General features: G+C 47.2%; 1 protein-coding gene across 2 annotated transcripts in view; it reads left to right on the top strand.

Annotated features, from left to right (window-relative positions):
• Positions 1-16,800, top strand: part of PRDM15 (PR/SET domain 15) — a 68,619-nt gene that overhangs the window by 890 nt on the left and 50,929 nt on the right. For both annotated transcript variants that reach the window (XM_070376514.1, XM_070376520.1), the window contains exon 2: positions 16,450-16,495. In XM_070376514.1, the coding sequence (XP_070232615.1) occupies positions 16,450-16,495 (46 nt within the window). The remainder of the gene's footprint in view (positions 1-16,449; positions 16,496-16,800) is intronic.

The raw sequence follows: 16,800 nt of genomic DNA, 5'->3' as shown, positions 1-16,800 counted from the left end.
GCCTGTTCTTTGTTACATTCGCCGGCTGCGGGCACCGTGGGCGATCGGAGTCAAAACCCGGCTGGATTTCCCGGAGCCGCTCCGGGATCGCCCTGCGCGCCGCCTGCCCGCCCGCCCGCCGCCGCCGGCTCCGCCGCGGGCCCCGCCGCCTGCCGCCCCGCCGCCGCCCCCGCACCCCGGGCGGCCGGCTCCCGGCGCGGGGCCGGGGCCGCGCTCGCCCGTGGGCGCGGCGCAGGGGGTCCGCCGTCCCCGGCCCCCGGCCCGCGGTCCCGCCCCCGGGCGCCCTCGTCGCCGACGGTCCCTCTTGATGTCACGCTCCCCCGTCCTGGGCCCAGCCTCCGGGGGCGCACAGGGAGGGTCCCTGGACCCCTGGCTCCTGAGATTACAAAGGCAGACCCCTGAATTTGGGCGATGGGGCTGCCCACCCCACCCCCATCCCCAAGAGCACCCTGCATCCCGTTTATGTAAACCCTTGCGTGGCAGAGGCAAGATAGTGAAACCCACGGACAGGTGACATGTGCCCACTCTCCGGGTGGGTGGCCGTGCTGGGAAGGGGTGCGCTGGCCCCGCCCTGGCGCGGACAGGTGGACCAGCAGGCCATGTGGCCTCTGGAGAGGATGTCGGACCGGTGAGGGTCAGCTTTGAGGGGACAAGTGGAAACGCCCTATGGAAATATCCACCTTCCTGATGGTTATCGTTATTTTGTGTTTATTAAGATCTTAATGTAGTGGATGAGATTTTTTTTAATCCACAAACGCTCAGAAATTGCCCTCTCCCCACCACTGGGTACACCATGGGTAGATTAAAATGGTAGAAAAAAAGTGTGTGATCAGAGACACGTGGACCCGTGTACATAGTTAAAGCTGCCAGCCCACAAATATCAGGGTTGCCTAAGCCACTCTCATAAAATCTGGACTCACCAGATCAATTTGGAGAACACTGTTAAGTTCCTGGAAGTATTAAGGATGAAAAGTAAATGAGCAACTGGTTTTGTAACAAATCTTTAGAGCCAACAATGTGAACTCTGCCTGGAATGATTGTGGACACTTTGTTTTATAAGTCAGCCCCCCTCTTCTCTCTCCCCCCACTACACACATACCGCTACCATATTTTGTTTCAAATCTGGATATTTTCACATTTTCCACATTTTCACTGCTTCATTCTGCTTCTCTGCATTTCCTTGACATCACTACCTTATGGTGATTGAATGGTTAAGAAAACAACTGTAGTTTGAATTTTGAAGAGGAAAAATAGTAGGATTTATCCTATGTAGTTTTTTCCTCCTATATCTTTGATTCATATTTTTGCAGAAAAATTGCCAACAAAGAATGCAGTAGTAATATGTTCTATTTTGTAAACAGAAAAAACATTTATATTTTTCCAGAACACCCATAAACCAAAACAAAACTCAACTGCGAGGCTAATAGCTTTTCTGGGAATAATTGTATTTGAGAAAGAACTCCATTAGCTTGGCATATGTGTCTCACATACCATTGTCTGTGTAGAAGGCCGGAGAACGCAGCACCCATTCTGCAGGTTTGAGAGAGATTGAAGGCAGCTGTTTCTTGGACATGGGATTTGAGAGGCTGAGTTTGTGAGCAGGGACTCAAATGCTTTCTTAGCCTCCTTTTCACAGTTGTGACCCATGACAATACTCACTGAGTTCATCTCACACAGTTCATGTATGCCTGCATTCATCGGCCATCGTTCAAGCAGCTGTTCCTTGCCGGGTGCTGCAGAGAAGAGAGAACGCCCTGCCCCATAGATCGAATGTTCTGGAGGGGAGGAGATGGATAGTGGTTGGAGCCTGGAGGAGAAGGCAGGAAGGGTGGCAGGTGGAGGTGGGGGTTTGGGCAGGGGTGGGCGCACTTGGGCAGTGGGGACCCAGAAGGTCTATCTGGGGAGGGGATGGCTGAATGGAAACCAGTGTTCCTCAGTGGAGATCTGGGATGAGGGCAAGTGCAAAGGCCCTGGGGTGGCAGCAAGCTTTGTGTGGCCGAGTCAGGGCAGCACAGGCTGTACTCTACTCAGAGTTCACCCTGAGAGCCAGACACCCCTGGGGGCTTTGGGCAGGAGTCCAGCAAATCTGTGTCTTTCCCGTAGAAACAGGGTGGAGGCAGAGGGGAAATGAGGAGTCAGGACAGGACAAGGAGTGTTTCTAGAGTGAGGCAGGCCTTGCTACTGGACTGGTGGGGAATGTGCAGGGGTGACAGGCGGTGCCATTCGCTGAAGGCAGCTGACAGGTGTGCAGGTTGGGGCGTGGTCAGGGAATCAGGGCCCAGGAGACCAGCAGCATTTTTAAACTGCCCCTCAGGGTGGGAGAGACCCTTGCCCTGCGCTCGCGGCCCTGGTCCTCACCTTCCTGAAGTGCTCCCGGCTTAAGAAAGGCCCCTCCCGTCATCCAGGACATGGCGACCCCCAGCCCCAGTCTCAGTGTGGGCCATGGTCAGCTCACAGGCGTGTGGGCATCACGGTGTCTGGGAGACCTCGGGCAGTGGCTGTCGCTAAGTAGTGACAGAGCCCCTCCCCCGCAAAATTGCTTGTCTGTGGAGCAGAGCCTTCTGCACTCACATCTGTGAGAGCAGAGGATAGGAGCGGAGCTGAATCAAATTCCACCGTACATGAGTGGACTGGGGAGAAAGCCCTGTTTACCTCATTAATCCCAGCCTGTGTGTCAGGTCAGCGGTCACCGGTGTGGGCAGCATTTCCATTTTGATCAGTGGTGTCCCAGTTATTGGAACGATAGCTCAGTCCAGGAGAAGTTGCCACAGACTCAGGGTCCTAGAAAATCAAGACCAGTTTGATCTATATGTATAAAAGGTGATCCATAGTCATTTCAAGCACCAATGTAACACGTGGGGTTTAACACCTGCAGTGATGGAAACAAATGCTGGTAGAGACAGAAGCACCTCCTGAAGGGGGAGAAGAGCTTGTCCACATACCCTATGACCGGATGTCACGCTCTGGTGCTTTGATTCCAATAGACATGCTTAAAGAGCCACAGAACTATTTTAAGAAGTCAATATTTATAATATGCTGGAAATTATGTCCCTCACAGCTGTTTCAGATGGTGATTGCAGCCATGAAATTAAAAGATGCTTACTCCTTGGAAGGAAAGTTATGACCAACCTAGATAGCATATTCAAAAGCAGAGACATTACTTTGCCAACAAAGGTCCGTCTAGTCAAGGCTATGGTTTTTCCAGTGGTCATGTATGGATGTGAGAGTTGGACTGTGAAGCAAGCTGAGTGCCGAAAAATTGATGCTTTTAAACTGTGGTGTTGGAGAAGACTCTTGAGAGTCCCTGGGACTGCAAGGAGATCCAACCAGTCCATCCTAAAGGAGATCAGTCCTGGGTGTTCAGTGGAAGGACTGATGTTGAAGCTGAAACTCCAGTACTTTGGCCACCTCATGCGAAGAGTTGACTCATTGGAAAAGACTGATGCTGGGAGGGATTGGGGGGCAGGAGGAGAAGGAGACAACAGAGGATGAGATGGCTGGATGGTATTACTGACTCGATGGACGTGAGTTTGAGTGAACTCCAGGAGTTGGTGATGGACAGGGAGGCCTGGCATGCTGCGATTCATGGGGTCGCAAAGAGTCAGACACGACTGAGCGACTGAACTGAACTGAACTGAACAGCTGTTTCAAGTAAGGCTGAGCTACTTATACTGTCAGGTGAAGGACCGGAAATAGCATTTCACACAATACTTTTGTGGGACCATCAAAGAGGTCAAAGAGGTCAGTCATGCCTGGACCTAAGCGTTAGGTAGGATCAGGGCCTGGGTGGACTTGGGCATGGGAGGTGATGGCGAGTGAATGTGGGGAGAGGAAGGTGGTCAGCCACGTCTGGCATGACTCAGAGGTCAAGTGAGGTGAAGAAAAAGATGTTTAATGGACTTGACATGTGTCTTCAGTCAGCTCTGGGGGCAGGACTCAAAAAAAATCAACGGAAGAAGAGGACAGGGGAAGTGTGTATGGGTGCCACTCACAAGGGGTTTTCGTATGAAAACCTGAACACAGGAAGCAGGCTGGCAACAGTCATGCGTCAATCACCACCCCAGTTGCCGCTGCCTGGGGCCTGACTGCCCCCTCCACCCCGTCCAGGACTTGCCACTGGTTGGACCTGGAGGCAAACCCTGGTCACATCATTGCATCTGTAAATGTTTCGGTGTGTGTCTCTCCAGGAGAAGGACTCTAAAAATAACCGCCATACGTGAGCCCACCTAAAGCGTTTAATGCTGGCACCTTAATGTGGTCAAAATCTGGCCAGATACCCAGCCAGTGTTCAGATATCCAGCTGTCCAGTCAAGGTCATATGTACTTTATTTCCACTGGGATCCAGACCATTCCCACCCATTGTGCTGGAAGTCGCTTTTAAACTGCTGTGATTTGGAGATCACTGTGGCTACCCAGGTGGTTGTAAAAAAGAATGCAGAGATCCATATTCACTTCATCCACTTCCCACTGGTGGTACCACCATGCACAACTCCAGTACTGGGTGACTGGAGGAATGGTGACCTTGATGGGGTCCAGACACAGGACATGCCAGCCCGGTTGGAGCCCTCTAATAGCTTCATGCTCTCTGTCTTTCCACACCAACCCCTCCTTGACCCCCACCAGCCACTCACTGCTCTAGTTCCCTTCTCACTGATTTTGCCATTTCAAGAACGTGAACAGGATCACACACTATGTAACTGCTGGGGATTGGCTTTTTTCACCCAGCAGTGTTCTGGAGGCTCACCAGGGTCTGTTGTGTGTCAAGAGTTCCATGTTTTCAGTTGCTGACTAGTATTCCAGACTGTAGATGGGCTACAGAACCAGGCACTCAGTGAGGCACCCTGGGTTATCTCCAGATGGGGCTGTTAGGAATAAAGCTGCCCCCAACAGCAGTGTACAGGCTTTTATATGGATGGAACTTTCCATTTCTCTGGGATGACCACCCAGCCGGTACTGTTGCTGAGTCATAGGCCATGTTGATTCATCAGAAATTGTCGAATTGAATTCCACGCCACCAGGGTGCATGGGTGCCCCAGTCTCTGCTGTTCTGAGAGGTGTGTAGTGGTGTCTCATTGTGCTTTGTACTTGGAGGCTAATGATGTTGAACATCTCTTCATGTGCTTATTTGTCATTCCAGTGTTTTTGTTGGTGAAATGTCTGTTTATGTCTTTTGCCCACTTTACAAATGGGTTGCTTGCATTTTTATCCTATCCTTGGGTTTTAAGAGTTCTTTGCGTATCTTACATATGGATACATGGTTTGTTAAAATGTCTCTGGTTCTTTACTTTGTTCATCCTCTTAACAGTGAATTCTGTAAAGCAAAATCTTTAAATTTTGGTGAAGTCCCATTTATTAGTTTTCCTTTAGTCAACTATGCTTTTGGTAACAAGTCTAAAAGCTGGCTAGCCCTAGTTTCCAAAGATTTTCTCCTATTTTTCTAAAAGTAAAAAATTTTTTTATCCTTTTAAGTTTCTTGTCTGTTAGGAATTAATCCTTGTGTAAGATGTAAGGTCACAGTTCTTTTTTTTTTTTGCCTCTGCATGTCCAGTTGCTCCAGCACTGTTGAAAAGACCAACTTCTTTAGTTGAGCTCCTTCTACCCTTTGTTCAAAATCAGTTGAGCATATTTGTGTGACTCTGTTCTCCATTTCCATTGACCTATGCTTCTGTCTCTCCAGCTAAACCCGAGTCCTCATTGCTGTCGCTTTATAATTAAGTTTGAGTCAGGTAGGGTGACTCCTCCCACTTTAATCTTCTTTTCAGAATCATTTCCTAACAGTTATCATTACGGGGGCTGCCTCGTAAACCTCAGTTGTCACAGAGAACATCTGCTCCACATCACCCCTCCTTTCAAACCATTTCTCACCAAGTTACACACAGGTCATCCTGACCTGAGCCTAACTGACATTCAGGATGAATCTGGCTTCCTAACACTGTTACTGTGGTCTTCCAGCGATCACAGGTTTCCTGACACTGGTACCGTGGTCCTCCAGCGATCACAGGTTTCCTGACACTGTTACCGTGGTCCCCAGTGATCACAGGTTTCCTGACACTGTTACTGTGGTCCTCCAGCGATCACAGGTTTCCTGATACTGTTACCGTGGTCCTCCAGTGATCACAGGTTTCCTGATACTGTTACCGTGGTCCTCCAGTGATCACAGGTTTCCTGACACTGTTACCGTGGTCCCCAGTGATCACAGGTTTCCTGATACTGTTACCGTGGTCCTCCAGCGATCACAGGTTTCCTGACACTGTTACCATGGTCCCCAGCGATCATAGGTTTCTTGACACTGTTACCGTGGTCCCCAGCGATCACAGGCTTTCTGACACTGTTACCATGGTCCTCCAGCGATCACAGGTTTTCTGGCACTGTTACCGTGGTCCTCCAGCGATCACAGGTTTCCTGACACTGTTACCGTGGTCCTCCAGCGATCACAGGTTTCCTGACACTGTTACCGTGGTCCCCAGCGATCACAGGTTTCTGACACTGTCACCGTGGTCCTCCAGCGATCACAGGTTTCCTGACACTGTTACCGTGGTCCTTCAGCGATCACAGGTTTTCTGACACTGTTACCGTGGTCCTTCAGCGATCACAGGTTTTCTGACACTGTTACTGTGGTCCTTCAGTGATCACAGGTTTCCTGACACTGTTACTGTGGTCCTCTAGCGATCACAGGTTTCCTGACACTGTTACCATGGCCCTTCAGTGATCACAGGTTTTCTGACACTGTTACTGTGGTCCTTCAGTGATCACAGGTTTCCTGACACTGTTACTGTGGTCCTCCAGCAATCACAGGTTTCCTAACACTTACCGTGGTCCTCCAGCGATCACAGGTTTCCTGACATTGTTACCGTGGTCCTCCAGCGATCACAGGTTTCCTGACACTGTTACCGTGGTCCTTCAGTGATCACAGGTTTTCTGACACTATTACTGTGGTCCTTCAGTGATCACAGGTTTCCTGACACTGTTACTGTGGTCCTCCAGCGATTACAGGTTTCCTAACACTTACCGTGGTCCTCCAGCGATCACAGGTTTCCTGACACTGTTACCGTGGTCCTCCAGTGATCACAGTTGCTGTTTGTTTTCTTTTGGCAGCCGTGTAAGTTTTAAAAAGATTTAAGGTTAAGCAGCTGTTCTCAGACTTGAGCTGCATCAAAATAACCTAAAGGTTTGCAAATACCTTACGGTTTGCAGAGTATGGAGATCCCAGCCCAGAGAGGCTGCTCCAGCAGGTCTGGGGAGGGACCCAAGAATTTGCCTTTTCAAGAAATTCCCAGGTGCTGCTGGTGTTACTGTTTGCTAGTCCAGGGACCACACTTTGAGAACCACTGGTGTAAGGTACGTATCTCCAGGATCAGTAGTTAAAATGGCTGAATCTCACACTTTGTGAATTTTTCTGTCATTTCCCCCTACAAGAGTACTATCTACAGTCCCTTGTTCTAGGATTTCTTACATGCTGAAAAAGTCTGGAGACTGAACTTCCCTTCTACAAAGGAGCATTCCATGCACCAAAGGGATTTTTCCAGGATAGCACAGACTTCAGGAGGCTTCTTTATAAAACCTATTTATGACATACACATCACTAATGTAATATACAACAGTGAAAAGCTGAAAGCCTCCTTGCTAAAATCTGGAACAAGTGTGTCCACTCTCACCACTTCTGTTCAACATAGTTATTGGAAGTGCAGGCCACAGCAATCAGACAAGAAAAAGAAAAGGTATCCAAACTGGAAGGAAGAGGTAAAATTGTCTTTATTTGCAAGTGACATGATACTATATATAGAAAAACCTAAAGATGCCACTTCTTCATGGATCACAGCCTTGTCATGGCAAAGGGGCTTGTGTAACTCAATGACGCTATGAGCCATGCCATGCAGGGCCACCCAAAATGGACAGGTTGTAGTGAAGAGTTCTGACAAAATATGGTCCACTGGAGGAGGGAATGGCAACCCATTCCAGTATTTCTGAACTCAGATCATGGCATCTGGTGCCATCACTTCATGGCAAATAGAGGAAGAAAAAGTGGAAGCAGTGAAAGACTTTGTTTTCTCGGGCTCCAAAATCACAACAAACCTTTGTTGGCAAAGTGATGTCTCTGCTTTCTTTTTTAAAATGACGAACCTAGATAACAGATTAAAAAGCAGAGACATCTCTTTGCCAGCAAAGGTACATATATAGTCAAAGCTATGGTTTTTCCAGTAGTCATGTATGGTTATGAGCGCTGAACCATAAAGAAGGCTGAGTGCTGAAGAATTGATGCTTTCAAATTGTGGTGGAGAAGATGACTCTTGAGAGTCCTTTGGACTGCAAGAAGATCAAAGCAGTCAATCCTAAAGGAAATCAACCCTGAGTATTCATTGGAAGGGCTGATGCTGAATCTCCGGTACTTTGGCCACCTGATGGGAAGAGCTGATTCACTGGGAAAGACCCTGATGCTGGAAAAGCTCGAGGGCAGGAGAAGGGGCAACAGAGGATGAAATGATGGATGACATCACCAACTCAATGGACATGAGTTTGGGCGAACTCCAGGAAATAGTGAAGAACAGGGAAACCTGGTGTGCTGTAGTCCGTGAGGTCGTGAAGAGCTAGACACAATTTAGTCACTGAACAGCAACAAAAAAGATGCCACACAAAAACTACTAGAACCGATAAATGAATTCAGCAAAGTAGCAGGATGCAGGATTAACATGCATAAATCTGTTGCACTTCTTTACACTAACAGTGAAATATCAGAAAGGGAAAGTTAAAAAAAAAATCCTGTTTAAAATTGCATAAAAAATACTTAGGAATAAAGTTGATTGAGGAAATGAATGACTTATATGCTGAGAACTATAAAACACTGAAAAAGGAAATTAAATATTGTTTAAAGAAATGGAAAGATAGCCCATGCTCTTTGATTAGAAGAAATAGTATTGTTAAAATGGCCGTAATACTCAAAGCAGTCTACAAATTGATTGCAGCCCTTATCAAATGACTGGAGACATATTTCATAGACAAATAATCCTAAAATTTATGTGGAACCATAAGAGACACAGAATTGCCAAATCAATCCTGAGCAAGAAGAACAAAGCTGGAGGCATCATAACTCAGGCTTCAGATAATATTACAAAGGTGTACTAATCAAAATAGCTTGGTATGGCACAGAAACAGACCTGTGAATCAATGGAACAGAGTAGAAAGCCCAGAAACAAACCCAAGTATCTACAGTCAATTAATTTTCATCAAAGGAGGCAAGAATGTACAATGGAGAAAAGACAGTCCCTTTAGTAACTGGCATTGGGAAAGCTGGATGGCTACTTGTAAAACAATGAAGTTAGACCGTGGTCTCTCATTGCACATGAAAATAAACTCAAAATGGCATAAAGACAAGATACCAGAAAACTCCTAGAAGAGAATATAGCCCAAACATTCTCTGACATAAATCATACTGATGTTTTCTTAGTCTCCCAAGGCAATAGAAATACAAGCAAAAATGAACGAATGGGATCTAATCAAACTCATAAGCTTTTGCACAGCAAAGGAAACCACAATGAAAAGATAACCTATGGAATGGGAGAAAATATTTGCAAATTATGCAGTTGACAAGGGCTTAATTTCCAAAATATACAGATAGCTTGTATAACTCAGTAACAGAAAAACAAGTCAAAAAGTGGGCAGAAGACCTAAATAGCCATTTTGCCAAAGGAAGTCATCAGATCAGATCAGTCGCTCAGTCGTGTCCGACTCTTTGCGACCCCATGAATCGCAGCACGCCAAGCCTCCCTATCCATGACCAACTCCCAGAGTTCACCCAGACTCACATCCATCGAGTCAGTGATGCCATCCAGCCATCTCATCCTCTGTCGTCCCCTTTTCCTCTTGCCCCCAATCCCTCCCAGCATCAGTCTTTTCCAATGAGTCAACTCTTCGCATGAGGTGGCCAAAGTACTGGAGTTTCAGCTTTAGCATCATTCCTTCCAAAGAAATCCCAGGGCTGATCTCCTTCAGAATGGACTGGTTGGATCTCCTTGCAGTCCAAGGGACTTTCATGAGTCTTCTCCAACACCACAGTTCAAAAGCATCAATTCTTTGGCGCTCAGCCTTCTTCACAGTCCAACTCTCACATCCATACATGACCACAGGAAAAACCATAGCCTTGACTAGATGGACCTTTGTTGGCAAAGTAATGTCTCTGCTTTTGAATATGCTATCCAGGTTGGTCATAACTTTCCTTCCAAGGTGTAAGCGTCTTTTAATTTCATGGCTGCAGTCACCATCTGTAGTGATTTTGGAGCCCAGAAAAATAAAGTCTGACACTGTTTCCACTGTTTCCCCATCTATTTCCCATGAAGTGATGGGACCGGATGCCATGATCTTCGTTTTCTGAATGTTGAGCTTTAAGCCAACTTTTTCACTCTCCACTTTCACTTTCATCAAGAGGCTTTTGAGTTCCTCTTCACTTTCTGCCATAAGGGTGGTGTCATCTGCATATCTGAGGTGATTGATATTTCTCCCGGCAATCTTGATTCCAGTTTGTGTTTCTTCCAGTCCAGCATTTCTCATGATGTACTCTGCATATGAGTTAAATAAACAGGGTGACAATATACAGCCTTGACGAACTCCTTTTCCTATTTGGAACCAGTCTGTTGTTCCATGTCCAGTTCTAACTGTTGCTTCCTGACCTGCATACAGATTTCGCAAGAGGCAGATCAGGTGGTCTGGTATTCCCATCTCTTTCAGAATTTTCCACAGTTTATTGTGATGCACACAGTCAAAGGCTTTGGCATAGTCAATAAAGCAGAAATAGATGTTTTTCTGGAACTCTCTTGCTTTTTCCATGATCCAGCAGATGTTGGCAATTTGATCTCTGGTTCCTCTGTCTTTTCTAAAACCAGCTTGAACATCAGGAAGTTCACGGTTCACATATTGCTGAAGCCTGGCTTGGAGAATTTTGAGCATTACTTTACTAGCGTGTGAGATGAGTGCAATTGTGCGGTAGTTTGAGCATTCTTTGGCATTGCCTTTCTTTGGGATTGGAATGAAAACTGACCTTTTCCAGTCCTGTGGCCACTGCTGAGTTTTCCAAATTTGCTGGCATATCAAGTGCAGCACTTTCACAGCATCATCTTTCAGGATTTAGAATAGCTCAACTGGAATTCTATCACCTCCACTAGCTTTGTTCATAGTGATGCTTTCTAAGGCCCACTTGACTTCGCATTCCAGGATGTCTGGCTCTAGGTCAGTGATCACACCATCGTGATTATCTTTTTTGTACAGTTCTTCTGTGTATTGTTGCCATCTCTTCTTAATATCTTCTGCTTCTGTTAGGTCCATACCATTTTTGCCCTTTATCGAGCCCATCTTTGCATGAAATGTTCCTTTGGTATCTCTGATTTTCTTGAAGAGATCCCTAGGAATGGCCAAATGTTAGTTGCTCAGTCATGTCTGACTCTTTGTGACCCCTTGTACTGCAGCAGACCAGGCTCCTCTGTCCATGGGATTTTCCAGGCCAGAATACAGGAGTGGGTAGCCATTCCCTTCTCCAGGGTATCTTCCTGACCCAGGGATCAAACCCAGGTCTTCTGCACTGCAGGCAGGTTCTTTACCATCTGAGCCACCAGGAAAGCCCAGGGATGGCAAATGGGCATGTGAAAGGATGCTCAGCATCACTAATTGTTAGAGAAATGCAGATCAGAACTGCAGTGAAGTATCACTTCACACTGGTCAGTATGGCCATCGCTGAAAAGTCTGGCAGGAACCAGATAACAAGTGATGGAGAGGGTATAGAGAAAAGGGGACCCTTCTACACTGTTGGAGGGAATGTCAGTTGGTACAACCACTATGGAAAAAACCATGGAGGTTCCCTAAAGCACTGAGAACTAGCATATGATCCAGCAGTCCCTGGGTATATCCCTGGGAGAGAACTGTAATTCAGAAAGATTCTGGCACCCCAGTGTTCATAGAAGGACCACTTATAATAGCCAGGAAGTGGACTCCTTGAGAGGCCAGACCAGAGGCAGGTGGCCACATCAGGCCTCAAGAAAGGCCAGAGTGGTTCCCGTCGTTTGCACCCTCTGATGCTGCCAGCTTTGTGGGAATCCTGTGTTCTGCCATGATCTGGCTTCAGTTTGGGGAGTGTTCTTGAGAACTTCCTTGAATGTGACCAGTGGAGGTCAGTGGTTCCTGCCAGTGAGCAGACGGTTCTTAGGCCCCTGGGGGCACCTCAGCAGCTCACGAAAGTGGGTTTCCACATGTTTCTTCCTCTTTGTCCTTCCTCTTTTGCCCTGTGACCAGCCGTTGCCCACATTCCAGGCTGACCTCTGACCCTGCCTGTGCAGGCCATCAGGCAGGAAGCCCCAAGTTAAACATGCTGAACCACTTGAGACATCTTGTAAAGGTGTGTTCCCAGGAACAGAAGCTACTGTGCTGTGTTTGGGGGAAAATATGCCCTGGTTATGGATCCTTGGCATTTTAAGGGCAAATTGGAAATCCCGTCTCTGCCTCATTTCCTTGTAACTAATCGACTTCGGTGGTGGAATTTTCAACTCTGTCCTCTACTCTGCTCATGAAATTATGTGCTCAGCAAATCTGCATTTTCATTTGGACTTTGCATTGTCTGCTGTTCATCCTTTAATAGCTCCTGGGGATGGGAATGGGACAGAGGGCATGTGGAATCAGCATTCAGGAAGTATGCAAGCCTGCATATGGTACCACAGATGGTCTTGGCCAGGAGTGGGATACAGGAAGGATGTACTGGGTTGACTTAATTGGGGATGGAAGGGTGGGGGGGAAGAGGAACTATTATTAAGTGGCACACACCAGGTGTATCTCACTTTATACTCCCCCCAAAGCTATATGGGGTGGGCATCTTAATTTCCCTTTTATGGGTCAGGAGTCTGAGACCCCAGAATGAACATGTTCAGATTGCCCACAAATATATAGGTAGTGGGGCTGGGTGTGGCTGCCTGCTATGGAGGTGAACCTCAAGGTTGAACCAGAAATAGAAGTGACCGGATGTGATAAAGGTTTTGTGGAGAGCAGGAGGACTCCCCTCGATGATGTTAGGTGGTGCCTTAGTCCCCGAGAGAAATGTGAGAAATGTGATGTTTCGCAGAGGTTAGCAGGTGGAGAAAAATAGAGGTCGTGTGAGACAAGGCTGCCCTGGAGGCATTCACAGTCCTGTGAGGCAGGGAGAATAGAAGTGGCCACGTGGAAACTGGCTTTCTCTAAATGGCAGTGCATTAAAGAAACTAAGATCATGGCATCCAGTCCCATCACTTCACTGCAAATAGATGGGGAAACAATGGAAACAGTGACAGACTATTTCCTTAGGCTCAGAAATCACTGTGGAGAGTGACTACAGCCATGAAATTAAAAGTCACTTGCTCCTTGGAAGAAAAGCTGTGACAAACTTAGTGTATTAAAAAGCAGAAATATCACTTTGCTGACAAAGGTCTGTATAGTCAAAGATGTGGTTTTACCAATAGTCACATATGGATGTGAGAGTTGGACTGTAAAGAAAGCTGTTCAGTTCAGTTCAGTCGCTCAGGCGTGTCCGACTCTTTGTGACCCCATGAACCGCAGCACGCCAGGCCTCCCTGTCCATCACCAACTCCTGGAGTCTATCCAACCCATGTCCCTTGAGTCAGTGATGCCATCCAACCATCTCATCCTCTGTTGTCCCCTTCTCCTCTTGCCCTCAGTCTTTCCCAGCATCAGGGTCTTTTCAAATGAGTCAGCACTTCACATCAGGTGGCCAAAGTATTAGAGTTTCAGCTTCAACATCAGTCCTTCCACTGAACACCCAGGACTGATCTCCTTTAGGATGGACTGGTTGGATCTCCTTGCAGTCCAAAGGACTCTCAAGAGTCTTCTCCAACACCACAGTTCAAAAGCATCAATTCTTCGGCACTCAGCTTTCTTTATAGTCCAACTCTCACATACATACATGACTACTGGAAAAACCATAGCCTTGACTAGACGGACCTTTGTTGACAAAGTAACGTCTCTGCTTTTTAATATGTTGTCTGCTGCTGCTAAGTCACTTCAGTCGTGTCCGACTCTGTGCGACCCCATAGACAGTAGCCCACCAGGGCTGGGAATCCCGTCCCTGGGATTCTCCAGGCAAAGACACTGGAGTGGGTTGCCATTTCCTTATCCAGTGCATAAAAGTGAAAAGTGAAAGTGAAGTCGCTCAGTCATGTCCGACTCCTAGGGACCCCATGGACTGAAGCCCACCAGGCTCCTCCATCTATGGGATTTGCCAGGCAAGAGTACTGGAGTGGGTTGCCATTGCCTTCTCCGAATATTTGTCTAGGTTGGTCATAACTTTCCTTCCAAGGAGTAAGCGTCTTTTAATTTCATGGCTGCAGTCACCATCTGCAGTGATTTTGGAGCCCAGAAAAATAAAGTCAGCCACTGTTCCACTGTTTCCCCATCTATTTGCCATGAAGTGATGGGACCGGATGCCATGATCTTAGTTTTCTGAATGTTGAGCTTTAAGCCAACTTTTTCACTCTCCTCTTTCACTTTCATCTGAGTGCTGAAGAATTGAAGCTTTTGAACTGTGGTGTTGGAGAAGACTCTTGAGAGTCCCTTGGACTGCAAGGAGATCCAACCAGTCCATCCTATAGGAGATCAGTCCTGGGTGTTCTTTGGAAGCTGATGCTGAAGCTGAAATTCCAGTACTGTTGACACCTGATGTGAAGAGTGGACTCATTGGAAAAGACCCTGATGCTGGGAAAGATTGAAAGCAGGAGAAGAAGGGGGCAACAGAGATTGAGATGGTTGGATGGCATCACTGACTCAATGGACATGAATTTGAGCAAGCTCTGAGAGATAGTGAAGGACAGGGAAGCCTGGCATACTGCAGTCCACGGAGTTGCAAGAGTCGGATACAACTGAGCGACTGGACAACAACAACATGTATTTTACATATGGAAGCGGATGGCTGCTAGGGAAAGGTGAAAGCCAGGTTTCACGACAGTGTCCTAAATCCAGAGCCATGCACACATGTGGCTTGTTAAAAGCAACATCGTTCTGGGTGAGGAAACATTTCAAGGCCCAAACCCATCCCACAATAAAGAGGACTGTACTGCATGTTGCCTTTGGAGCACCAAGTCAGGGAATTCCCTGACTGTGCAGTGGTTAGGGCTCTGTGTTTCCACTGAGAGCCCGGGTTCTATTCCTGGTCAGGGAACTGAGGTTCTGCAAGCCACATGATGTGACCAAAAAAACAAAATGGAAAAAAAATTTTTTTTCTAATCACAAAGTCAGTCTCTGTATATGGTTTAGGGGGCCATTAGCTGCTGCTGCTGCTGCTGCTAAGTTGCATCAGTCGTGTCCGACTCTGTGCGACCCCATAGACGGCAGCCCACCAGGCTCCCCCATCCCTGCGATTCTCCAGGCAAGAACACTGGAGTGGGTTGCCATTTCCTTCTCCAATGCATGAAAGTGAAAAGTGAAAGTAAAGTCGCTCAGTCGTGTCTGACTCTTATCGGCCCCATGGACCTCGGCCTACCAGGCTCCTTTGTCCATGGGAGCAGGAACTGTCTTTAAAAAATGCCAATGGAGGGGGACCTCCCTGGTGATCCAGTGGCTAAGACTCCATGCCCCCAATGCAGGGGGCCTGTGTTCGATCCGTGGTCAGGGAACTGGATTCTATATGCCTGGTGCAACCAAATAAATAAATACTAAAAAAATATGCAAGTGGAGCACTGAGCTGAGCTTTCTGGCTTTATAGCAGCTTCCCACTAGGTAGCTATTTTACACACAGTAACTTACATATGTCAATCCCAATCTCCCAATACATCCCGTCCTCCCCTTCCCCCACTGTGTTCACATGTCTCTACATCTGTGTCTCTATTCCTCCCCTGAAAATAGGTTCATTTGTATCATTTTTCTGGCTTTCACATATATGCATTCATATGTGAAATTTTTCTCTTCCTAACTGTACTCTGTATGATGGACTCTAGGTCCAGAAGCACAGGGAGCTCAGTTTGGTCCTCTGTGGTGACGTCGAGGCATGAGATGGGGGTCGGGGGAGGTCCGCAAGGGAGGGCATATATGTATACATGTAGCTGATTCACTTCATTATACAGTAGAAACTAATACAACCTCGTAAAGTAATTATCCTCCAATTAAAAAATATTAATCATCAAAAATGCCAGTGGGAAAGAATGTAAGGAAGAATTGTATGTATAACTGAAGGAGAAGGGCACGGCAGCCCACTCCAGTGTTCTTGCCTGGAGAATCCCATGGACAGAGGAGCCTGGTGGGTACAGTCCACAGGGTCACAAAAAGCTGGACACGACCGAAGTGACTCAGCACGCATGCATATATGTAACTGAATCACTTCGCCGTGTATTAGAAATTAACACCACTTTGTAAATCAAGTTTACTCAATAAATTAAAAAAAAAAAATGCCTTGGGCCCAAAGCTGCTCACTAATGTGGCACTGTGTCCTGGCAGGTGGCGGCGATGGCTGAGGACGGGAATGAAGAGATCATGTTCATCTGTAAGTGTTGCAGGGCCCGTGGCCCACCTTCACCAGCAGGCAGAGTCACGTGCACATCTGGTCTTTGTGTAGAGAAAAGCTGTCTCCTTTTAGACGGGATTTTCCCTGTTACTGAGAACCACAGTGTATGACATGAAATGGGCTACCGGGTCCGATTTTAAAAGAATCTTCTTTCCCAGAACTCCCGGCAAAGGGCACTGGGACAAGGGTAGCAGCAGACTCAGAAAGGTCATCCCGGGTTTTAGAAGGGTTTCCGACATGTTCGATTTATGAGAAACGAGTTACGTTGGTGAGTTTTCGTTGAC

The sequence above is a fragment of the Bos mutus genome, chromosome 1 (genome assembly GCF_027580195.1).
Source record: "Bos mutus isolate GX-2022 chromosome 1, NWIPB_WYAK_1.1, whole genome shotgun sequence".
In the NCBI taxonomy this organism is placed as follows: Eukaryota; Metazoa; Chordata; class Mammalia; order Artiodactyla; family Bovidae; genus Bos; species Bos mutus.
This window is presented reverse-complemented; position numbering and strand designations above follow the sequence as displayed.